Raw genomic sequence first — 26,859 nt, forward strand, 5'->3', positions numbered from 1 at the left:
GAAAGTTTTTAAACTCCCTCTACAAAGGGGTGCTGTAAAGTTCTCAGCCCAACCAAGAAGAGAAGGACATGAAAATGATTCAATCAATGATCTGGAACAATGTCAAAACATAGAATTTTGCTTCTTCACATTGGCACTTGACGAAATAAGATAGCACGCTTTTCAGCTACAGTAGCAAAATAACGCTCAGAATTTAGGAAGTTGGTTGGTTGGGCTGAGAACTTTTCAGCATCCCTTCATAAATACAAAATAGGAACTAATAAATCTGTCTCTCAAAGAGCATTCCAGATCAAGACTACCTTGAAGGAACAAGATTGCTCGAGCAGCTTTATAGAGCAAACTTTTAAAGGAAGGGTATATAAGCTTAAGAGTTCTAGATTGTGTGCTAGGAAGCTTTCCCATAGGAAAGCATATCATAATCAAAAAGCTCTTCAGGTATATCTTCTTGAAAAGGATAGATTTTGAAATCAATTCTCTTATGGAACGAGAGCCAATACAATTCTCTTAGGAGAGGTGAAACATAGTCAAATCTAGATTTCTTAAAAATCATATAAGTGGCTGTGTTCTGGACCATCTGCAGTCCCCTTAACAAACCAGATGTAATTCCAACATAAAGTGAATTGCAATAGTCCAAGTAGGACAGCAACAATGCCCCAGTAGTTGCCTTCCTTCAAGAAGGCCTGGACAAAGGAATAGCAGAGACATCCCTTAAGGTGTAGATGGCAGGCCTGGCTTGCTTTAGAGGCCGAGAGAAACAGATCTTCCTGGTTGTTGACTTAGACATTAGATTCCTCAAAGGAGCCCTGAGGCTCAGGCTGCTGATCCAAGATCCCTTCCCTTCCTGAAATCTCAACATCGTGTTAGTGGGTCTTCAGAGGGCCCTGTATGAGCCTTTGGAGGAAGCTTCTCTCATGGATCATATCCTTGTTGCAATTACCTCGGTCAGAAGAGTCTCAGAATTGCAAGCTTTGTCATGCAGGGAACCGTTTCTGAGGATTACATAAACAGGAGTGACTTTGCTTACAGTACCTTCCTTTTTGCCAAAGGTTGTTTCAGCATTTCTCATCAACCCGTAAGTCAGACTACCAGCCTTTCAACCTATGGGTTCTAAGAAGAAAGACAAGGCTTTAAAGCTACTGTACTTCCATAGAGTTCTTTTATGTTACCTGGAAGTGATTGATGAGTTTCATCTATTGGACCATCTCTTTGTCCTATCCAAAGAGTCAACCCAAGGCAGACCAGCCTCCAAGGCCACCATATTCCACTGGATTTAGAGAGCAATCTCCGCCGCCTACATTGTCTGTAGCAAACAACTGCTGGTGTCATTGAAAGAACATTTGACCAGAGGAGTAGCCTCCTCTTGGGTGGAATCGAAGGTGATACCTCCGAGGAGATATGTAGATCTCTGACATGGTGTTCCCTACACACTTTCACTAAATTCTAGGGCTGCACATCGATTAATAATGATTAATCACAATTAAAATTTTTAATCACATAAAGTGCCTCCCCCTTGCATTTTCTTCTATATTCCTACAGTGACAAATATAGACTACAGAAGTAAATTCTCAGAACTGACATGTTTTAATTACCAAAATGAAAATAAATCATTTTTCTTACCTTTCTTGCTTGGTGATTTTATTTTTCTAATCAATTTGTTCCATCTTTAAAATCATCAGGCAAGAAAGGTAAGAAAAATGATTTATTTTCATTTTGGTAATTAAAACTTGTGAGTTCTGAGAATTTACTTCTGCTGTCTAGATTTGCCACTATACGAGTATAGAAGGAAATGTAAGGGGGGATGCTTTATGTGATTAAAAATGTTAATTGTGATTAATTGATGTGCATCCTTACTAAATTCTATAGGGTGGATGTGGTAGCACACGAGGAATCCACTTTTGGATCATCAGTACTGAAAGCAGGCTTATTTCTCTCCCCTGGGTCTTTGGGGACTGCTTAGGTGCATCCCTAAGATTCAGCATACCATTCCTATTGCACTGGGAAAATATATTAGTTTCTTACCTTGATAATATCTTTTCCAATGGATAGGAATGGTATGCTGAACCCCCCTCCCCACCTGATAACTTCTGATGCTGCTGTTTTTGCCTTATGCGTCACCGTCCTCTCCATAGCTAAGACTTCTCTGCTGGTTGGACTATGGGTTCAGAATCAGTTTGTAAATAGAATCTCAAGAGATAATTGAGCTCCACTAATATTCAAGCTGTTGTATATAATGTGTTTTACTGTTCAATGGTAATGTTTGTTCATTTGTACATTACAGTTTCATTATTGACATAACATATGAGCAGATCAGAACCTTGGTTTTGGGGAGTTCCCCGTGTCCCTCCTTCTTCTGTCTCTTATTTTAAATTTCTTGCATGCTTTGGAATGAACTGAAAGGGGCAACAGATTCCTGGGAGAAGGAGGTTTCAAAAGCTGTGATTGACATCTTTCTGCAGTATGCTCGTGAGACTGGACAGAGTACCCTAAGGTTCAGCATACCATTCCTGTTACTGGAAAAGATATTATCAAAGTACAAACCTAATCTCTTTTTCTGTGGTTACAATCAAAGCAGTTTACATGTTTTGTACCTGGAGCAATGAAAGGGTTTAGTGACCTGTACAGAATCACAAAAAGCTACAGTGGGAATCAAACCTGGTTACTCTGATTCTCAGATCACTGTACTAACCATTAAAAGGACCTCCTAGATTCTAATAGCCTGAGTTAATTGTAAAATAACTCATTTTAAGGGTAGTCCATGTTGATAACATCCCCTCTGAGTCTGTTTCACAATGGAGACTATTGTATATTGATAGGGGACATGTTATTTGTAAGGCAGATCTTAGCCTTTCCTGGAGTCATTGCATAGTATTTCAACATTTTTCTTCTGTTGACTTATGAATTAATGTGACACAACATAAAGTAAACAGTATGATGCAACAACTTTCTCTTCATAGGAAACAGACATCCTTGTATCCTACCTCTATGGACACAAGCTTTTTTATTCTTGGCCAGTGATGGTAGTCTGTGTATACTAACCACATTTCCAACCTGTTATCTAAATTATAGCAAGGCCACAGAGACTGACATTTCATACACAATACTCATAGAAAATACTTTCTAGACTGTAGCTGTTCAGACATTTTTGTGTGTACAATGGATTTGCAATGCAAAACTTTGTTTATTGTTGTACTTTCTGTTCCACCTTTTATATGGCACACCGAGGCAGTTTACAGTATGATAAAAATGGCAAATCAAATGACAAACACCAGTCAGACTCAGGTTATAAACTATCCCTAGGACACAATTAGGAACATAGTAGCCCTTTTTACTAAAGCCATGGCCAGAAATGACCTTGGTGCGCCTCTACTGTGGGTCTTTGCTGTGTGCCAAGGCCACTTTTATCATGGCTCCATATTCGCAGTGATAGGGGAATAGCAAGATAGCGAATACAGAAAAACTGCAAATAACTTTTCGTATGTTATTTGCAGTTTTCTATTAAAAACCATAGCAAATAAGGAGAAATCGTGAATAACAAAAAAGACAAAATTCACAATTTAAGTTGAAAACATTTATTGCAGCTTTTGAATAACACAGTGCTATAAATTAAACATGGTCAAACCAGTACTGTATAGAGTACTGTACAGTAATTATCTCTTACTCAGTCAGTGTCTTCCTCCTCATCGTCCTTTACATGTACTGCATGCAGTGCAGGAGGAGGAGAAAAAGTGGATAAATGAGCACCAGGTCCCTTCTCAGGCAGTGGAAGTGGATTTTCAGTATGCGGTACAGGTGTAGGAGGATGACGAAAAGATGACGGGTTGCCTCCTCGTGGGTGGAAGAGGTGGATGGAGAGGCAGTGACTAGGTATCTTTTGGAAATACATTGTGATTTCTGTCTGGCTCTTTTGTTTCATCATTTCTTTATATATATTTTTATATGTCAAAATCGCTGTTTCTGCTAACTCTTTCATCTTTAACGCCCGTACCATGGATGGGTCGATATCATAGAAAAAGTCGACCGCATCATTGAACCTGCAATATTATCCACTGTAAACTTGTCTTCTAGCAAAGGTAGGGGAGGGTCATTAGGGTGGGCAGACTGGATGGGCTGTCGCCCTTATCTGCCCTCTAATTCTATGTTTCTATGTTTCTTCTTCTACTCCTTCCTCCTCTTCATATGGTATTGCCTCTCCTTCGGGAGTAGTCAGGTCAATTAGGTCATCTTCCGTTAGTTCTTTTGCTCTGGTGTCTATTAAGTCTTCAATATGCTCCATATCCATATCCATATCTTCAAAGCCTTCCCCATCCACCTGCCTTGCCAAGTCCACGTCGTCTTCCATAATTTCTTGTCAGGCTCTCTGATGTTGACAGTGTTCTCCTTTTTTACACATTCAGGCCAAAGATTCTTCCAGCACAAGTTCACTGACTCTAGCTTGATAGCTTTCACTGCTCTTTCAATAATATTAATGGCATCGGCAATAGTGAAGTCCTTCCACTTTTTCATGATGTTATCCACGTTTGGGCCTTTGTCCATCGCATGCACAATCCTCTCCAATGAATACCTTGAATGTCGTAATTATCCTCTGGTTGAGAGGTTGGATGAGAGATGTATTGGGGGGCAAAAAAAAATATCTCAACCCCCTTAATATGGAACTCATGTGGGCCTGGATGTCCAGGGGCATTGTCCAATATCAACAGAACCTTGAATCCCATGCCTTTATTGGCCAGGTATTTTCTTACTTCAGGCACAAAACACTGATGAAACCACTGTAGGAACAGTACTTTGGTTGTCCAAGCCTTCTTGTTGCTCATCCAATAAACAAACAGCTAGAACTTATCTTTTCCCTTCAAGGCTCGGGGGTTTGCCGCTTTATAAATCAGTGTTGGCTTTATCATATGGTCTACTGCATTTGCACAAAGCAGCATGGTTACTCTATCCCTTGCACAAGGCAGGATTAATTCTTTGAGGGCCCCTAGGCACACAAGTACACTGGGCCCCCTAGCCCTGCCCCACCCACATCCCACCCCATGCCCCGCCCACATTTATTTACCTGTTTTCTTCTTTACTTCTTTATTTCCACTTGTATTTCTTTTTTTTTCTTTTATAATAAAATTCAAAACAAACAACACCATACCAGTGCCAGTGTACAGTTTTAGTTCTATGCAAGCCCCAAACATCTCTGAACAAAACTCCCCCCTTCCTTCCCTTCCCACCTACTTGCCCAGGACTTTAACTATGAACCCTTTCCATACGTATATAAAAGTGTTCAAATGCATTGTAAAGCAGTAATACTATCCGAAACATAAGTATATTAATAACCAAGTTTGCAACTCCTCTCAACTGCCTCACTTTATGTCGTCCAACTGTAACCCATATGTATGTATAAAAATACATACATATGGGTATCTCCTCTTGTAGTTCCACGCCATGTATGTTAATTTGTAACAAAACAAGGCAAGCGGTCCACCAAAGAATCCAACGTGGAACAAAAGAAGGTTGGCAGTCAATAAGGAGATGCAAATCAGGTTTATTCAAGATGCTCCCAAGAATCATGCCTGATGCATTTTGCCAAACAAGGCTAGTCAACGCTAACAGAAACCATGTCTTTCATACACACAGGACACAGAACCACTCTCACCCAGAATGGAATAAGTAATCACAAACTAAACTCACCCCCCCTTTTTACAAAAGCACGGAAGAGGTTTTTAGTGCTGGCTGGCGGGCTGAATGTTCTGTGCTGTTCTGATGGTCATAGGAATTCAATGACCATTGGCGCAGTGCAAAGCATTCAGCATGCTGCCTTGTGTTACAAACCGAAGGAACGGTACAGTTTAGGGGGTGAAGAAACAGTGGTGCATATCCCCCAATACTGTACAAAATATAAATATAGCAGATGTAACTTTTAAAAAAGAGATATAACAAATCACTTTACAAATTAACAAGTAAAAATAAAACAAAAAAAATGGAAAATAAGATACCATTTTATTGGACTAATTCATTTTTAATTAGCTTTCAGAGGTCAAACCCTCTTTCCTTAGATCAATAAAGTATACTGCTGTTACAATATCCTGTCCTGACCTGAGAAAGGAGAATTTAGTCTCTGAAAGTTAACCAAAAGTAAATTAGTCCAATAAAAGGATCACCATTTCTATTTCTAAACATTTATCATCACAGCTACAATACTACTTTATCCTAAAGCAAAAAAATATATATATTTTTTTTCTACCTTTGGCATGTGGTTTCTGCTTTCCTCATCTTCTTGTCATTCTCTTCCTTCCATCTAGAGTCTGCCCTTTCCAGAAAATATCTACCTCCCTCTGCCATCTCTCCTTCTGCTCCATCATCTTCCTGCTTCTTCCTTCCATCTAGAGTCTGCCCTTTCCAGAAAATATCTACCTCCCTCTGCCATCTCTCCTTCTGCTCCATCATCTTCCTGCTGTATCCATCATCTTCCCGCTGTTCCCCCCATGGTCTGGCATCTTTTTCCTTCCATCTCTCCCCCCTGTGGTTTTTAGCGTCTCTCTCTTCTCATTTCCTCCACTCAGATCTGATATCGGTCTCCTTCTCCGTTTCTGGCAACTCTCCTCTCTCTTCCCTTTTCTTCTCTGGTCTTCCTTCTCTATTTTCTGCCTCTGTCTAAATGACTTGTAGCCCAGCATCTCATCTCCGTCTCTCCTAGCCTGACATTTCCCTGTCCTTTTTCCTTCAATCTCTTCCTATCCCATCTCTCTTCCCTCCTGTCCCTCCCCCCATAATCAATCTCGCCACCCCTCCCCCTCAGAGTCAAAGATTGCTTCCGCTCTCTTTCCTGCTGTTCTCTCCCCGTCACCCTATGATCCAGCGCCCCTCCTGCCCTTGTCCAGCATTTCCCCTTCTCTCCCTCTCTCTCATCCCCTTCTTCAACATAGCGTATTTCGACTACCCTTCCATCTTTCCCTCCCCAGGACTGCTGACTTCGACTCATTTACTGCTCTCTCTCTCTCTCCCGCGACTACCGAAGCCTGTAAACAACTTTAACATGTGCCATGGGCTCTTAGAATGCGCTTGCCGCTGATGGCTTCCCTCCTCCTTGCTCCACCTCATGACGTAACTTCCCATTTTGTTGATGAAGGAGGAGAAGGGAATCTGGCAACATCACGCGCACTTAGAACCCCGTGGCATGTATTAAAATTGTTTACAGGCTTCGGCAGCAGCGGGAGAAAGAGAGAGTGCAGTCGCCGGCCCTGTTTCCGGTGTTGCCGATCGCTGTGAGGTGGGGGTTGGTGTCGTCGTCGCAGTTTGAAAAAAAATTTTTTTGAGTGGTCTCCTTCAGCGGGCCCCCCTGACCATTTTGGGCCCTAGGAACGTACCTACTGGGCCTATCCTTTAATTTGGCCCTGCCCTTGCAGCCTTGAAACCTGTTACTCGCTTATCCTTTTTGCTAATGAAAGTCCTCTGTAGCATTTTCTTCAAAACTAGAGCAGTTTCATCGGCATTGAATGCCTGCTCAGGTTCATATCCCTTCTCTTCAATAATTTCCTTACAGATAGCAGGGAACTTTATCTGCCTCTCACATTACGCAGGCCATACTTGTGATGGAATTTATCAAACCACCCTTTACTGGCCAGAAAGTCAATGGATTGTGACACTCTGCCTTCCCTACTCTTCAATTTATCATACAAAGACTTTGCCTTTCCTCTTATCATCACAGAGTCTACCGGATTCCTGCACTCACAACAGCTTCACGGATTGCTTTTTCATTCTTCTTTATGTACCTAACGGTAGACTCATTAATGCCATAATGCCGAGCAACAGCGGAGGATGACTTTATTCTCTGAAGCATATCCAACAATTCAACCTTTTCTTGTAAGGTTTTCACTTTTTTTTCTCTTTTGGGAGCACTTTCAGTAGCACCAGGAGTCTTGTGCTTTTTAGCCATGGTGGGAATCGGTGATTTTCTCTGTGCAACTGGGAATCAGCAATTTCTCTGCAGTGCTGGGAAACAGAGATTGCTCTGTGCAGTGCTGAGAATCAGCGATTAAATCTGTAAATGGTGTGAATCAGCGATTTCAGTGATGTAATGGGGGGGGGGGGGAACTAGCAACTGAAAAACCATGAATAAGCGAAACCGCGATTGCTGAAATCATGAATAAGGAGGGAGAAGTTTATTCCCAATTAATTAGCACTAATCAATTAGTGCATAGCAATACCTCATACGCTAACTGATTAGTGCTTTCATGCCCACTCTCCAACCCCTAACACTCGTCCTTCCCAGAAAATTAAAAATATTTTTTAGCATACAAATTCGCCATTTTACCGTGGGATGCCAGCACAGGTCCCGCGGTAAGCCTTTTTAATGTGCAGTAAGCTTGCACTAGTGCTTACCTCAGTTTAGTAAAAGGACCCCATAGAGACTGCAACCTGCTCAAAACCCAAGTCATCTTAGGCCATTGAATGCTAATTCACAAGAATGTGAGTTGGGTATTCCACAATATAGAATCTAAGAAAAAGACTGCTATACATATGCTTGAACCAGGCGAGTTTATGCCACTTCAGGATATTAAGAATTTTTGACTAGAGAATTTCAAATAGTTCAATAATTTTAAAATGAAGGGTGCCTGCACTCAATGACTGTATAGCTGGGTTCCTTAGATAGGGCTGGAAGGTTATTCATTCCTCCTTTTGGTTTCATTTTTAGATTGTATGGTCAGCTGCTTTTTAAATCTTTTAATAAGAAAAAAACTTTGGGGGTCCTTTTACTAAGATGTGCTAAGAAATAGGCTTAATACATTTTAACATGGAACTTTTCTATATACTAAGGAGCTCATAATCGAAACAGAAATGTGTCTAAAAACCCGCCCAAATCAGCACTTGGAATTGAAACGGGTTTTTAGACATATCCAGCAACTTTTTAGGCCTCTTTATCCTGCTGTGTGCCCAGAGCTAAAAGGGGAATTTTTGAAGGAGTGGTGTGGACAGGATATGGGCTGACCTAGACTTAGTCGTACTGCAGGGATAATCGAAAGTTTTATGAGGCTGCCTGGACGGAACTTATATGTTGTGACTTGGGCAATCTAAAAACAGGTCTAAGTGCCCAGAAGATATCCAAAGTGACCAGATAACCACTGCAGACACAAAATACAGACCCACCCACAGTTCCCCAGTGATCACTGACCCCCCCGCCTTAAAAATTGGAAGAAAAATGTACATACCTGCATCCAGAACATCAGCACCTGGCATAGGAAAGCCTAGTAGACCTGCAGAGAGGTGGCAAGGAGTCTGGGGGATGGGCTAGTAAACCATAGAGAGGAGGACCAGGCCCATAAGCCACTATAACCACTGATTTAATGATGGAAAATGCGAATCCACAAACCCCCCCAATAAAAAAATCTTACTGTGCTGCCATATAGGTGGCACCTGCAGCCATAAGGGCTATTGGGATTGTAGACAGGTAGGTATAGTAGGTTTTGGGGGTGTTTGGGGGAGGCTCACCATGACCTGCAAGGGAGTTGTGGTGAGATGTTTATGTGACACCCTTTTTGTGAAGTTCACAGCAGTGCCCTGTAAGGTGCCCCACTACTCTGTTGCCATGTCTGGGTGTCCAGTCCATCACTTTGCTGGTCCCTCCCACATCCAAAAGGTCTTGTTCTAGGCATTTGGGCCATAGACAATTTTTTTGACGAGAATGTAGCAAAAAGATAGACGTACTAGATGTCTGGACGATCAAACACTGGATGTAGAAGTAGACGATTTTCAGTAAAAAAAAATTTTGGGATGTATTTTTTGAGAAAGGACTTTGAACGCTGCTGACTTTAGGCTTTTTTCTTTTTGCAGGTTTTGCATTAATTTTTCCTGTAGCACGCAAGACCTGCAAAAAATATTAATGTGAAAGCACCTACCACCTGCTATTTAGGAGGGGACTGCGTTAATCCTGTGTTATCAGGTACAAAAATAGATTGTGAGCCCTGTAAGGACAGAGGAAGTACCTGTATAGAATATGTAAATTGCTTTGGTAGTAGCACAGAAAGGTGGTATATCAAGTCCATGACCTTTTAGTTGTACGGTAAACTCTCAGTTATCCAGCACCAATGGGGATTGGTGGATGTGGATAACTGTAGTTTCTGATTGCTTGAGCGTTACTCTAAAATAGTTTTGTCTCCCTTCCCACCTCACTCTCTTCCTCTCTCTATCATCTCCCCACCACTTGTAGGTCCAGCATCTATTCCTCCCTTCGATAACTTTCTCTCCCATTTCTCCCCCCCCCCCTTCTTCCCCTACTTATGGATCCAGCATCCATCCATCTTCCCTCCCTTGCACCCTGATGGAACTGCTGCCCTTCCCCCCACACACTTCTGATCCACATCCCCCCCATCTGTCCTCCCTCCTTCCACATGGGTCTGGCTTCCTGGACCCCCCCTCTCTTACTGAAACAGCAGCAGCAGCTGGTCAACAGAGGCAGCGCTGTAAGCAGGCTGCTCGCAGCCAGCCATGGCAGGGTCTTTCTTCTGCCATGTCAGAAGTGACGTGTCGGAGAAAAGGCCTATTTTCAGCACTGCCTCTGCTGACTGGCTGCCGCTGCTGCTTCAGTTAATGGGGGGAGGGGGGTCATGGTTCAGGATCACTGCTGCTGCTGATGGTGCTTCGGGGCTGGAGGGAGGGAAAAGGTTCACGGCTCAGAAATGCTGCTGCTGCTTCAGGGCTGAAGGGAGGGAGGGGGTTTGTGACTCAGGATTGCTGCTGATGCTTTGGGGTGGGTGAGAGGGAGAGGGGATTTTCAGCTCAGGACCACTGCTACTGCTTCGGGGCTAAAGGGAGGGGGGTTCACAGCTCAGGACTGCTGTTGCTGCTTTGGGGCTGGAGGGAGGTAGGGAGGGAGGTTCGTGGCTCAGGACTGTTGCTGCTGCTTTGGGGCTGGAGGGAGGACAAATTTTGTTTTTGCCGACAATTTTTTGGCTGATTGGGTGAGAGTGCTGGTTGCTTGAGTACCAGTTAATCGGGATTCTACTGTACTAATATGAACCTGCTAGCTGAATAATGCTTCTATGCCCATCTCCTGACCATGACACACACCCCACCGTTCTTTAAAACTCCCCCAAAAGAATCCATGTGCATGTGCTGAAAAATAACTGAAAAAACGCTTTAATGTATTGCAGTAATTCTTAATTTTTGCATTAAATGCATGTTGGCGCTTTTTTTTTATTTATTAAACTTTATTTATTTTAAAATATTAACAGTGCAATAAACAAGTATGTGAACATATAGCAAAACAAGATGCTTAATGCAGTATAAAAAAAGGCCTTTTGGTTTGTTCTGAGTAAGCAATACATAGGAACTTGTAGATACTGTGCCATAATTTATGCAGTCATGCACCCTGTAAAGTAAAAAGAAATTAAGAAACCAAATTCTTCTTTTTTTCTAGTTAAATAAAACCACATTGAAGAAGGCTACTGCCTCTGTGTTGGAAAGCTATAGAATAAGGCACACCTTACTTGCACCCCATGGGGAAGCTAAATCCCCAGTTTCAAATGTTGCCTTTCAGCACTCACTTGATGGTATCCAGAAAAAGATATGTATCCTTCTTATTCTGAACCTAGTAATGGTGATGTCAGACTCAGCTGAATGCCAGGTTTCTGTTGCCCTTGTTCAAATCTTTCACCAGACATATTGGAAATTTGGCACGGAGCAGAGTTATTCAGGCCGTAATCCAGGTGATTTGTTAACATTGGCTCTCCCTGTTTATTTCGGGACCCTTCTTTCTCCAACTATTTATGACTATTGGGTTTGCTAATTGAACCAAGGTCACAGACCTCAGTTACCTGTTTGAAGTGAGCACAGCCTCACGTCCTCTTTTATCTTGTAATGAATGAAGTTGGCACAATGCCATGCACCAGGGGTATAAAGCAGTTCATGAAAATCTGGCCTGACAGGAACAACATTGCTTGTATCAAACCAGAGAGGCAGAGGCCAGCTATTATTTCACATAGGGACATAGGAAGAACAGTTAATTAAAATTTCAGCATTTCCAGCTTAATGTCATTCAGCTGTTTACTTCCCTCCCCCCTCTTTTCAGGTTTGATGACATAAATTAGAAATGTCAAACCTTGAAACCTCCTTTCAGATTCATCCATCTAGTGAAATCCCATGTAAGAGCATTTTCAAATATTGTGTGCATGCTAAGTCAAGGTCTCGAACTAGCTTAGGTTTTTGACGGTGTTTCCGATTAAAGGAAATGAGAAATAAACCTGTATATACAGTACCGGTATGTAAGAGTACATTTCTTCAGCAACGTAGGCATAGTAGAACAATTTCCTGCACAACCGAGCAATGGACAACAGTCAGTCTTCATCTAATTCATGAAAGCCAAGGTAATTTGGGAGCTTAATATTTTTTTTATGGTAGAAATTCAGAATATAGTGGCAGATAAGGAAGGCAGGGACCAATCCAGCATGCCCAAACTATTTCCTGTTGTTTGCTCTACACCTCAGTTGATCCATTCTCAAGCTAGGGGGCCTGCGATGCGTAACCATCCTTTCTTAAACTGGGCTGCTGGTGCGTTCACCATTTCCTTGAGGTTTACCACTTTCTCTGTGCAGTAGCTTTTTGACCTTACACCCTTAGAGCTTGTTGGCATAAACGTTTGTTCTATTAACTGGTAAAGGGAAGGGATACTGTATTTAGATCACACCTTTTTCAGTTGTTGCTCAAGGCATGTTACATTCAGGAACCTACAGTAGGTATTTTTCCTGTCCCCAGAAGGATTACTATCTAAGGGGAAATTTACATTTAGATGCCCTAGTAATGTGGGGTGTGAGTTTATTCTGTATGAATAATTGGGCATCCAAGTGTCCTTAATGAATATTGGTGTACATTTGGGTGCCCCATAGACCTGGCATAAATCGGGGGCACCTAACTGCAGTAGGCACATGGGCAACTTATAGTATTCTGTATCTTGCCCACTTAGGAGGGAAATTATCAATGCGGGCTACTGTTAAGACAAATTATATCATTAACCCCATTTCTTAGTAACTAGGTCTCATTGCATAAAATGGGGCCTATGCTGTAACAATATGAGTTAGTGATAAAATAACATGGCTTAACGGTAGCTCATGTTGATAACATTCCCATTCAATGTCTTCTCTGCCTGTGGACCACCCTTGCTGTGCCTCCCTTACAAATAGATTCTGTACTTTTTGAGCGCCCATTTATAGAATATCACTTAGGCCCCCCCCATGATATTTTTGCAGGTAAGTATACATTTTGATGCTTAAATGTCAGTACTCTGCATATTTGGGTGCAGAGTTCACACATAAATGCAACCAACTTGTCATACAATTGCCTTTCACATTTGTACCAGAGGCACTGGAGGGTTCGGTAACTTATCCAAGATCCCAAGGCACAACAGTGGGATATGAACCCTGACTTTGTTGGTTCTCAGTCCACTGCTCTTAATCATTAGGAAACTCCTTTCAGTGTAGCAATGTACTCCTCTAATGTACTTCACCAGGAAGATCTCAGAGGCCTTTATTTTTATACCAAGCAGTCAACTATCCATGTGAGCATTCAAGAGGCGATGCTGGCAGAAGGGTTATGTCTGAAAAATAAAATAAAATAGACCCCTCTCCCCAAAATAGGCAGTCATGGGATTAAAGAGTACAAGAAGTGGTTTTGTAATTATGGAGTTTTCTTTTGGGCGATGTGGTGTCTGCTTTACTCATCTTCCAGTGGCATAGATGAGACTCCAAACTGCAATGGTCACTGCTGCTGCTGTGTTCATTTTAAGCTTTCATTCAGACCTGCTGAAACACATGCACAGGTCTATTAAGGTTAGATATTTTTGCAACATTTAGTAATGTTTATTAACAGTCCACTGTTTATTTGGAGGGATCTTTATTGATTTTAAATATATTCTCTGTTCTGACCCCCAGACATGCAAAGACTGCTTTCAATCTCCCACTTGGTGGCTGCTTTGGATCAGAGAAGAATGAAACTTTACTGCCTTTTTATGTTAGTCAGCATACACTTCTCCCTCCAAATTCGTGGGTTTAGGACTCGCGACTTTGGTTATTCATGAGTTTCTAAACTCTGACCCACCCCAACCTCCCGGACCTCTCCACACCTTACCTGGTGGTTTAGCGGTGAAGCGGGGCAGGAGTGATCTTCCCACGCTCCTGCCGCATACAGAGTGTGGCCGGGCTAGCGAAAGACCCAGCTTGGACCGCAGGCAAGATTTTGGACGCCTTTGATTTGGTTGGTGAAAAGAAAAACATGGAGTTTCCTGGATTCAGTTCAAAATAAGGTTTACTCTTTATTTGCCCACAAAGAACCCCACCCCACCCCCCCAAAAAAAAAAATCTGAGTTAAATACAGTAATAATTTCAATGGAGTTCAGTCTTCACTGCCACCTGGATAAAGCATTCATTCTCATTATTGTATTTCATTTCAAAGTTCATTGCCATCAGGCTTCCTTTGCCCCTAATAACCCAGGTCAAAATAATATTAAAGTCTCTGATGGGACCCCTACCTGCAGGTAGCTGGGTTTCCTCTTCGGGAGTGCTCTGCCAGCTTCCTCCCCTCTCTTAAGGCAATGCCAGTTTTCATTGACTTTTAGCTTCTCTGCTTTCACTGCTATTCTCTCTTGGGACCTCTCCTGTTTTGCCAAGCAGTGCATACAGCTGTTCTATGCCCCACCCAAGTTTCCAAGCACCCCTTTCTACCTTAGGGCAATTTAGAAGTTTGTCCAGGGAATGACTAATTTCCCTAGTACTTTTACATGTTCCCTGTTTCTTGTCAGCACTTTCTAGCCCTCCCTTAACACATATACGTTCCTAGCTCATTTAATATTCTGGCTGGAGGAACATTTGCAAAGAGCAGTTACATTACAACTCCATGCCTTCTGGCAAAGTATATTCTTCTGGGATATTAGGATGGCTCTCCCAGCCTATACTAGTGGTATCACAATCATAATCAGCTATTTCCATGCTTTCTGCATCTACCTTTTCCCATTCCCCTCCCCCCTTCAGGGTAGTTAGAAGAGCTGGCTGGCCAAGCTTTCCCTTCCCCCCCCTGTATCATAGCCTTGCCTTCCTCTGACAAACCCCTCTGCAAGGACCCAGTATGTAGCTGCTGGTGGCAGTTCTGTTTGTCTTTCTTGCTCTGGGGAGGGAAGGTCCAGCTTCGAGCTCTGTGTGGTGTTCTGCTCTTCCCCCTAGCCTCAGCTGGGGTTAATTTATTTCTCTTCTGCTTCACGTCTGCAGGCTTACATGCTTGCAGCTTCCCTGGATTAGCCCCGCCCCCTTCTGGGTTGATTCTCTGTTTCACTGCATGGTTTTGCAGGGAAACTTCTCTGCTCTTGGGAAAGGAATAATGGGCAATTAGACTGTGATTTGGGAGCCCTCCCTACTGGGTTTCCTGGTGGTTGGCTCGCTTGTTTTAACCCTGCTAGTTTTACTCTGCCTAAAACCCTATTCTCTAGCGGCTGAACTGGCTTAAATTTAGGGATTGTGGGTTTTAGAGCAGGGTTTTCCTCGTGACAGGTGCTCCCCTGTCACAAGAGCCATCAACAAAAATGGCTGCCGTGAGTTCCTATGGTCTCATGAGACTACAGCAGGAACTCTCGTAAAGGGCTGCAGTATGAATAAGTGAGAGCACTGAGGGCCATCAAAAATTTCAAGTTTACATATACTATTGCTTGTTCAGACTGAGTATTAAAACATTAAAAATTAATACTAATATTGATTCTACAGAACTTCAAGGATCTATTTTAAAAACTCATTTTACTTTGGATTGTTAGCAGTAGCAAACTCCATAAATGAGACATCTGAGTAACACACTTAAGAGACTGTTTGCAGTTACTATATCAAGTGGGCACAATTGAAATTAATGCATTTAAAGGATTTGAAGAGCATTTTAGCCAACTGTTTGAGGGCCGCAGTGGAGGTTTTTGGGAGCCACACGTTGGAGACCACTGGATTAGAGCTTAAGTTGGGCACCAGTGTTTATACACTTAACTTTAGGTGCACAGATTTAGCACCCACACCATGTAAAAGGTAGGTATAAGTATTTGTGCCTACATATTGACGCCTAGTTGCACAATTTACAGTATTCTATAAGTTTTGGTGCTTGAATGTGTCACCCACATGCGTGCCCCCTTTGCAATTTTGCACTAAAATACTTAGGCACTAACTTTTAGAATAGTGTCTAGGTATAGTTAGGTGCCCAACTGCCATTTGAGCACCTAAAGTTAGGCACTTCGTATAGAATTAGAAGGTAAGCAACTGTGTCCAGATACTGAAAGACAGTCTCAGAAAGGATTCAGATTTCCATCATCAAAACCTAAGTGCAAAGAACTGAGTAATGAGTGCTTCAGTATCTGAACAGTGACTATCTCTTGCTGGTCTTTCATGGGCAGTTGACACGAATACAGTTCAGCAGATTGCTACAAAACAGTATAAATGCCAAATATTATGGCAGTAATTCTATAAAGTTCTAACATTTATGCACCGATCACATATACATGTGTTTAAGTGTCGACATTCTGCTTAAGCACTAGTCTGTAATAAGCACATATCTCACATAGTACCTAGGTGAGGTTGGGTGGAGAATGAGTGGGAGTCACACACGTGTAATATAGAATATCTTCAATATTTAGGTGGGCACACTTACATCAGCTCTGTGGTTGACATAAGTGTTTGCATCAAAACTATACGTGTGCATGTTTATTTTTTCTTAATATACCGCCGCCTTTTATTACGCAAGGTTCGATGCGGTTTAGATCAGATTTTTATGTCTTTAGAAAATATCTAAAGACGTTTCTCTTTCAAAAAAGTGTTAGATGAGTAATTTTATTTGAAGAAACTATTACAACCTCTTATTGTATAAACTGAGTCGAGCCTCTGTTGACTGGAGGATGATCCGGTATATAAGATTGGATTGGATAAACGAGCGTTTTCTCCAAGGTTCTGAATTTAGGGAAGTTTGGCTCTATACAAATATAAGAAGGGATGTCATTGCATCTCTGGTGGATTCATAGGGGCCCTGGCGTAGTCCAGGGAGCACAAACTGATTTGCATCTAATGAGCACAGTGTTTGTGATGGGGTGTAGGGAAAGATCAATGAGGAAGGGTAAGAAGGCTGGTCGATATGAGGTGTTTTATGTGTTAATGGTAGAATTATGAAAGAAATGTAGAATTTTACTGGTAACCAGTGGAAACAGAGAAATAGCAGAGTGAGACTATTGTAATGACGTGCAGGTCAAAGTAAGCACAAAGCTGTGTTTTGAAGTGTTTGTAGATGCTTCAATTCAGTGGTGGTTATTCTATAAATTTAGAAATCACAAAGGCATGGAGAAATATATGAAATGAGTTGAAATCCTAGAAGGAACAGAGGGATCAGAGCTGGTGTAATAAGTAAAAGCCTTACTTTATGGTACAAGAAATGTGCTTCTGGAAATATAGTTTAGAATCCAGTATGAACCCCAAATACCGGAAGGAAAACACAGTCTGGATAGGTCTATCAAAAATTACTGAAGTTTGAGTGAATTGTGGAAAAAGGCTGGTAATCTAACAACAACAGTTGATGGGCAGTTAACCAGGAGGCAAGGGTAGAGAGGCAAGATTGAAGGTACGTGAGATCTGGACAAAGTGATGAGCATGGAAAGACCAGGAGAATGTCATAGACGTAGATGAAAATTTTTTATATTGAATGATTGAATAAGGGTTGCTAATTTAACTTTAATTGCAGTTCACACAGAATTCAGCACAGCGCCTACTTCAAAAAGTTGGCATGGGTAGGGGCAGAAAATAGGCGTGGTATGACTTAAGCAGCATTAGGTGTCTGTGCTAGGTCCTGGTAAATTAGGCCAGGAAGACCCTAGCTTTTTTTTTCTTTTTTAATAAATCTTTAATTTTCCATTTGAAAATAGTGCATTAAAACATATATACAAGCGACTTCAAGACAATCGATCAAAGAAATACTACAAAACATTCCCACCCTTCTACCCTAATTCAAGAACAAAAACATAGTGCATTACTTCATACATACAATTAAAATCATAAACAGCACTTTCATTTGGTCAATTAATTCAACAAAATATAATACCCACCCTCCCTGGATGTGTAAATCAATTAAGAAATAAGGGGATAATCCAGTTAATCAGTGTTAACAAAATTTGTCAATGGACCCCAAGTTAATTTAAATAGCTTATTATTACACAAAATTTCTGAATTCATTTTTTCATATTTATAGCATAAGCATAAAGAAACCCACCAAAAGGAGAAATTAAGTCTATCCCAATTTTTCCAGTTTTTAGTAACCATTTGCAATGCTATCCCAGTCATTATGGCAAATAGTCTGCTTTTATATCTATCTAATGGAGGTTTAAGTGACAACAATGTACCACAGATAACCATCTCATAAGATAACGGAATCAAAGACTCCAGAATCAAATTGATTTGTCCCCATATAGGAAGACCCAAGCTTAACATTAGAATGCCCAGTGATATCCAAGTTGAGTTAGGTGCAGGTAGGCGTGACTTTGTAGATGGCACCCAGCAGTTGACTGACAACTGTGCTATGATGCCTAGGAGAACGGCACTGTTCACAGAATCAGCCTCTTACATGTGCCCTAACCTGCTATGCTACTTGTAAATGAAAGCAGGCATTCACTTCCCTTTATAGAATATGCTCCAATCAGGCACCCTCAAGCCCTCAGATTCTATACAGGCTGCTCAAATTTGGGTGCGATTCCCACATTGGTGCCAAAAATAATTAGTTAATGAGCTCCAATGATTGATGCTTAAATAGTTTTTATTGAGGACCAAAATTAACTTCTTACAGGAAGTCAATAGGCCAGAAATAACTAGCTAATGATATTATCAATAAACAAGAGCCCAATAAATCTGTTTGAGAATATCCCCAGTTAATCCCTATAAACCATCCCCTCCAACTCCTGATCAGCAGATACCATAGAGAAATATGAACAACATTCACAAAACAATAGGTTCCACTCCATACAACAATACATCAGTAGATTTTTTATTAAAGGAACCAGTAACTGTGAAATATCCGTCTCTTTTCTGCACCACCTCTAAGCCTCCCTGCCATCCAAGAACATGATAATGTAACTTGTATATGACTGTGACGCCCTCTGCCTCTCTCTCTTCTGCAAGTGTCTACAAAGAAATCCCTCCTGCAGTCCCCACAGTCTTACCATAAATGCCCAAAACCCAAGTCCAGATTGAACCAGCCCATATACACTCGGACAATAAGTAGGAGGTAACGAATTATGGGCTCCAGTGATTTAATTGGATCTAACAAGCATTTAATTGGCACTAATTATGATTTGGGTGCCAATCTGGCTATGTGCTATTCTGTAAGAATGGGCACCTAAATTGGATCATATGTAACTAAGAAAAAGAGGGGGGGGGAGGTCACCATGGGAGGGGCACGGACGGATCAGAAGCATTTACAAAAATGCACATAATGTTACAGAACAGTAGGGATCTGTGCCTAATTTGCATATTTTCATGCTAGGATTTGCACCAATTTTCAGCTGGCGTACGTTGAGTGCTCATCCTGAAGCACCCTTTATAGAATAGCATTGAGCACCAGATTTTAGTGGTGGTGAATTTTCAGTGCAATTTATAGAATTTGGTTCTAAGACCCTAATTCTATGAATGGCACCTAACATGTAAGCGCTGAGGAGCGCAGGAGCCAATCACTTTAGGTGCCATTTATATACTTGTACCTAGGGATATCTAAAGTGTTCTTAGGCGCAGGTAGGTGTTAAACCCCTGTGCCAGGGTTTTCTTGGCCTAAATGAGTGCACCAAAGTCAAACAATGCCCAAATTCTGCCTACAGTCTGCCCTTAACCATGCCTACTTTCTGGTAGGCGCCTTAGAGTAGATGCCTACCTTGAAGTGGTAGGCGCCTACGAAGTTAAGTGCCTCCCAGCTAATTAATTGCAATTTAATTGCAATTTTCAATTAATGGCACCGATTAAGTCTATTTAAATAATTAAGTTAGATCAGCTAAGCGTTCCAATCTAGGCACCTAACTTTAGGCATCTTTTATAGAATTGGGGCCTACGTGCCTAAATATAGGTGCAACCTTACAGAATGGTCTTGGTGTGTTATACTTAAACATTCTAGTTGAGAAATCCATGGGAAGAAACAGCAAGAACTTCATAGTCCACTGGGATTACATGCCTGAAGTGATAGAAAGAAAGGAATCAGAGGAGCAGCAGTATTATTTTCAAGCAATTTAACATGTACGGTTATCAGTTATTAGAGTACCCAAAACATTACATTGTTCAAACGTTTAATTTTTTTTATTGGTGTCAGACCAGGTGGTTATAAAGCATCTGGATCAGGTGAAGACCCCTACTTATTTTTGATAAGTTTATTCCCACTCCTTCATATTTGCAGCTCAGTTGAAGCTTTGCTAGGATTTGTCCTCATGAGTTTTCATTTGCAACTCCCCAGGGAATTTCCCTCTCTTCACTATCCCACTCCTCCTTCCGGTTCTGTCATTGCAGTGATGGTCCTTAGCTGGGGGCTATCTACAGCTAGAGCTTCTGGAGCCCTGCAATAAGACTCATTATTTTAAATACCGGGGACATTGCATGAGTAGTTTTGCAGTCCTATTTTTGTTACAGAAACAGGAACTGTGAAACATAGAAACATGATGGCAGATAAAGGCCAAATGATCCTTCCAGTCTGCCAGTCCGCAGCATCCACTATCCCTAAGAGATCCCATGTGCCTGTCCTATGCTTTCTTGAATAAAGACACAGTCTTTGTCTCCACCACCTCTACTAGGACTATTTCACCATCTACCACCTTGTGAATGCCTCTTAAGAACTGTGGAGGAAAGTAGGGCTCATTATCATTCTTCCTCGTATGTTCAGGAAACATCTAGTAACTTAAAATTCTAGTGCTGTTTCGTAAATACTCAAATTGGTTAATTTAAGATTATTTATTTCCTGCTGGTGCTATTTGCTCACTGACATGAAAACAGACAAAATTATCATATGACCTACTGAAACCCAGTGATCAGCATGCCCCCTAAAATTGGCACAAAATTATTGGTCTCAGTCTTTTTCTTCTAAGGTAAAGCAAACAACTCAAATTCTTTCAGAATGTGATATATTGGCACTTGAGATTTCATTTCCAAAATTTTCTTAGTGACTTTTTCAACTATCATTCTTCAGCAGATAGATTTTTTTTTCATACTCCACGTAGCAGCATGCATAAATTGATGCATTACATTAACTTACAGATATGATTTTACAAATATACAACTGAGGTCCTGAAAGAACAAGTTACCCATGGTAGATTTCTTTTAGAAATCCAGGCCTCCAGCTGAACAAGTGCAGAGGGATTTTTTTTTTTTTTTCATTTCATGAGCATGTGAACAATTATGCCAAAACATATGGTGTAGGTGGTGCTTTGTATCTGCAGGTGGGAGCAATCAAGCAGATAAAAGTGACTGCCACTGACCCATTCTGCTAGTAGTCTTGGTGGGTTTCTTCCTGTTTTTATCTTTTACGCATATCACTGAAAACGAGAGGCCTGCTTACAGTCTGCAATCTTTTTATGTTACTTACTTTAAAACTGCTCAAACTGAAATAAATCTTTTGTATACAAGGTGCTTAAACCATCCAGGAGATAATTTCTCAAAATCTTGGGGTTTTGAACCATATATTGACAATTCTAGGTTGAATGTGCTGCTCTTTTGGGTAAGGGGTTGGGGCAGGTAATGTCTGTTCTTTGTAACTCTTTCTAACTGAATATTTTAAAGGAGAATTCATATAAAAAGTTATAGCAGTCCCCTTCAAAGACTTGAAGTCTCTGACAAATAAGGCACTTTTTCTTTCTGTGACTTGTGTTTTTTTATGGCTTTGGTCTTGTCCTGAAAAGTGAGAAGTCTTAACGTTTCACCCTTGTCATGAATGTTCTCAGTGAGTTAGGATCTCTAGGCAATAACATTTTAATGGATTTCTCAGCAGTTTGTGTGCATTACTTAGTTGTGGTTTTTCTGTTCTCTTTCCAGCTCCATGGTTATTTGGAAAGTGAACCTCTCACGGTACAGCTCTTCATTGGCACTGCAGATGACCGCCTACTGCGACCACATGCCTTCTACCAGGTTCATCGCATCACTGGCAAGACAGTTTCCACCACCAGTCATGAAACCATACTTTCTAATACAAAAGTCTTGGAAATTCCCCTTCTGCCGGAAAACAACATGAGAGCAATGTAAGACTACTTAACTCTTTATCAGGAAATTTCCTATCTTTTGCTTCTTCAGTAAGAATTCATGTGTGTTAGCTTTGTTTCTAAATTCTAGAAACTGGGCTAACAAGCTTCTAAAGATTTTCAGGTGGTCAATTTATTTTCTGATTAAATATTGGATTTGTGTTACACACAACCTCCATAAGAAAAATGTTAACACAAATATACGAGGGTAAATCAAAAAGTAAAGGCAAAATTCATTTAACGGCTTTAATAGGAGAAACTGTGAGCATTTGATCATATCACTTTTCCGTATAGTCCCCATGCAAGACGATGCATTTGTTGTATCGTTCAACTGGCTTCTGCATTCTGCAGAGAAGAAGGTTTTTGGCTGCTCCTAAAACCTGTTGAGTTCTGCTTCCTTCAATTCATCATCAGAAGTGAATCTGCAACCTCGCAGCATCTCCTTCAGTGGACCGAAGATGTGATAATTGCTAGGTGCCAGATCCAGGCTATAAGGAGGATGTGGAAGGCATTCAAACCCAAGCTGTTGCGTCTCTTCTGTCGCTATTGTTATATGAGGACGTGCATTTTCATGGTGCAGCAAGACTATTTTGGACAACATTCTTCATTTCATGGCAATGCACAGTAATTTTCACTGTTTGCCCATGCGCTTGGAAATGTGTCAGAATAGGCCCCTTCATGTCCCAAATGAAGGTTAACATGATTTTCTTGTAGGAAGGCTGATGTCTGAATTTCTTCTTCGCTGGAAAAGATGGATGTCTCCACTCCATGCTTTGTCGTTTGCTCTCTGGGTCGTAATGATGCACCCATGTCATATTGCCAGTGACAGTTCTCTCCAGAATTCTCAGATTTTCTTCTTACTGTCTCAGGAACTGGGTCACAACCTCCAAAAGCTGTTGCTTGTGCAGATCCGTAAGCTGTTTAGGAACCCATCATGTGTAGACTGCACATTGTTCTTTGTTGTTGTTGCAAAGGAGCGTCCATGTTTCTGACCTCGTGGCTGCCACACAACTAAAGGCTGAGCACTGCACTGTGCATGGACAAACTATCCAACAGGCTACGTATGAGTACATGTGCTGCATTTCACTAGCTCTGTTCTGGTTATCATGCAATTTAACAATTGCCTTTAATTTTTGATTCACCCTCATACATTTTGGTGGAAATGTTTCCTAATTCACTGTTCCCTCTAAACTGAGATGGTGTTACTACCAGCAGGGGTGGTGCTTCAGTATTGTGTTTTCAATCACTAGGGAAACGCAGCTTCCCTGGAATCTGACAGAACTTGCCTGTCCCTCACTATTGAAATTGTGATAGTGAAAAGCACCCCCGTTGGCAGGACTGTTGCTCAGCTTCGAGGGAACAGTGCTTCCTACATTCTTGCTACTATCATTGAGCCTAAGTAACACTTTACTTGGCATTCACAGATCTTTTTCCATGTTCTGTTCAAAGTGCATTTATCAAGAAAGTGTTACTTAGGATCCCCACAAACAAATTGTAAAGAAACTCAAAGCTGATGATTTTGCATCTTTTGAATGCAAAAATAGTAATTTTTATTTAAGGGTTTTAGTTAGAAAGGACTTTTAACTCATTTGGGGATAATTTCATAACAGAGCACCATTTTTTAAAACATATATTCTATACAATTCTTAAGAGGATTGGATTTAAATTTTAGCTCATGCCTCTCTCAGAAATTCAAGGTGAGTTAAATTTAGGTACAGTAGGTATTTTCCTTTTCCAAAAGGGTTTACCCTATATGCTTGGACCTGAGACAATAGAGAAATAAGTGACTTATCAAAAATCACAAGAAGCAGTCTTCCCTGATTCTCAGTCTACTGCGTTAACATTATAAAATAGACTCCTACAATAATTAATGACTCATTACTCAATTAAAATGCATGCACAGCATTGGAAAAACAAGATGGCGATTTGAGTGGACGCGAGTATTTAAGCTCCCGTTCCGTGGCATACTACTTTTTCTTTAAAACAGTTTTTTCTACGTACCTTTGAGATGCTTATGAGAAGGGGAATTCTAAACACTATTATTTAACATTTATGTTAGCGTGATTGCAAGGTCTTCAGAAGGGCTAACTGAAGTGTTTTCAATGGCTAAAATTCAACTTGTTGGCACTGGCCTCCTCATAAGACCTGCATAATTCTACTTTTGTGCTCTATTGTGCTCTGTGCTCTTTGCAAATAAATATTTAATGCTTTAACTTATTTAATACTAGAAAATTTTTTAACTTATCTCAGTTGCATGTTGCTTTTATCGGGCAGGGACTATCACTCCGACATGTTCCGCCCTAAGGCTGTTTCAAGAAAAAGTCCCCCCTTGAAATACTTTACAAACCATCCCGATATGGAGAAACCAACATTATTTGAGGACTATGTATAAGTTGTATTTGTTTCCTAGGCTCTCAACCAGGCTACTTGCTTCCCCCTCCCCTATCTCCATCTGCCTCTTCTACTAATCTCCCCTCAACACCTCTCCTCTTTCTCTGAGATGACTGAGGAGGAAACCACACATCTTTTCACATCCTCCAAACCCACTAACCTGCTCCTCTGATCTGATTCCCACTCACCTACTTGGTGCTATCTCGTCCTCTGTCACATCCTCAACCTATTGCTCTCCACTGCAACTGTCCCTGATACCTTCAAACATGCCATTGTCACACCCCTCCTCAAGAAACCCTCACTGGACTCCACGTGTTCCTCCAACTATCGCCCCATCGCCCTCCTTGTCTTCTTATCCAAGTTACTTGAACGAGCTGTTCACCGCCGTTGCTAGGACTTCCTCTCAACCCATGATATTCTGGATTCGCTTCAGTCAGGCTTTCATCCACTGCATTTCATGGAAATTGCCCTTACTAAAGTTTCCAATGACCTATTCTTAGCTAGATCCAAAGGCCTCCATTCTATCCTCATCCTTCATGATCTGTCTACCACCTTTAACACTCCTTGATACACTGTCCTTGTTGGGATTCCAGAGTTCTGCCCTCTCCTGGTTTTCTTTCTATCTCTCCATTCGCACCTTCAGTGTATGCAATGGTGGTTCCTCCTCCACAGACTTCCTACTATCGATTGGTGTACCTCAAGGCTCTGTCCTGGGACCACTCCTTTTCTCAATCTACACTTGCTCACTTGGAGCACTGATCTCCCATGGCTTCCAGTATCATCTCTATGTTGACGACTCCCAGATCTACCTCTCTGCACCAAATATCTCTACTGAAACACAGACCAGAGTCTCAGCCTGCCTGTCCGACAATGCCACCTGGATGTTTCACTGCCATCTAAAATTGAATATAGCTAAAACAAAGCTGCTCATCTTCCTGCCTAAACCCATCTCTCCACTTCCCTCGTTCTCCGTCTCTGTGGACAACACTCTCATCCTTCCTGTTTTGTCTGCTCATAATCTCAGGGTCATCTTTGACTCTTCTCTCTCTTTCACCACCCAGATTCAACATATCGCTAAAACCTGCCGTTTCTTTCTCTATGATATTACCAAAATCCAACCCTTCCTCTCTGAGAACACTACCAAAACACTTATCCACACCCTCATCACCTCGCACTTAGACTACTGCAACTCACTACTCTTAGGCCTTCTGCTTAGCCATCTCACTCCCCTCCAATCCATCCAGAATTCGGCTGCATGACTCATATTCTGGGAGAGCGCTTTATTCACATTACCCCTCTCCTAAAGTCACTTCATTGGCTTTCCATCCGTTTCTGAATACAATTCAAACTCCTCTTACTGATCTACAAATGCACTCACTCAGCTGCACCTCACTATCTCTCTTCACTTATCTCCCCCTATAATTCCACCCTCCCCCCTTAAGCTACACTCAGCTGGTAAGTCCCTCCTATCTGTACCCTTCTCTTCAACTGCCAACTCCATACTCCGTCCCTTCTGCTTTGCTTGGAACAAGCTGCCCAAATCCCTACTGTGTGCTCTGTTTCTGGCAGTGTTCAAGGCCCAGTTAAAAGCCCATATTTTTGAGAGTGCTTTTGACTCCTAACTCTTCACACCATGGGTTTTGCATCTCCAACCCTATATGCCATGTCTGTCTGTCCAAGTTAGTTTGTAAGCTCTTCTTAGCAGGGACCGTCTATAAATGTCAAAATGTACAGTGCTGCATACACCTTTCAGCGCTATATAAGTGATAAGTAGTAGTAGTAAATTTGACAGCTAACATTTAGTGGTAAAAAATGCAAAGTTCTGCATTTGGGATGCAAAATTTAGAGGGAACAGTATAGTATAGGGAGTGAAGAACTTTTGTGCACGAAAGAGGAGTGGAACTTGGGTGCGATAAAATGTGATGATATAAGGGGGCCAACACAGGTTGAAAAGGTGATGGTGAAAGATGCTTGGGTGCATAGGGAGAAGTATGGTCTATGAGAAAAAGGAGATATTGATGCCCCTCTATAAGACTCTAGTGAGACATCATGTAGAATATCGTGTACAATTCTGGAGACCGCACCTTCAAAAAGATATGAACAGGATGGAGTTGCTCCAGAGATAGGCTACTAAGGTCTTCATTATAAAGCTTATAGGGACAGACTTGAAATCTCAATATGTATACTTTGGAGGAAAGATGGGAGAGGGGAGATATGACAGAGACGTTTAAATACCT

The 26,859-nt window shown here is 41.4% G+C and overlaps 1 protein-coding gene across 6 annotated transcripts in view; it reads left to right on the forward strand.

Annotated features, from left to right (window-relative positions):
* Nucleotides 1-26,859, forward strand: part of NFATC1 (nuclear factor of activated T cells 1) — a 392,300-nt gene that overhangs the window by 108,297 nt on the left and 257,144 nt on the right. For all 6 annotated transcript variants that reach the window (XM_033934427.1, XM_033934432.1, XM_033934431.1 and 3 more), the window contains exon 4: nt 22,029-22,231. In XM_033934427.1, coding sequence (XP_033790318.1) covers nt 22,029-22,231 — 203 coding nt within the window. The remainder of the gene's footprint in view (nt 1-22,028; nt 22,232-26,859) is intronic.

This window comes from Geotrypetes seraphini, chromosome 2, assembly GCF_902459505.1.
Source record: "Geotrypetes seraphini chromosome 2, aGeoSer1.1, whole genome shotgun sequence".
NCBI lineage: Eukaryota > Metazoa > Chordata > Amphibia > Gymnophiona > Dermophiidae > Geotrypetes > Geotrypetes seraphini.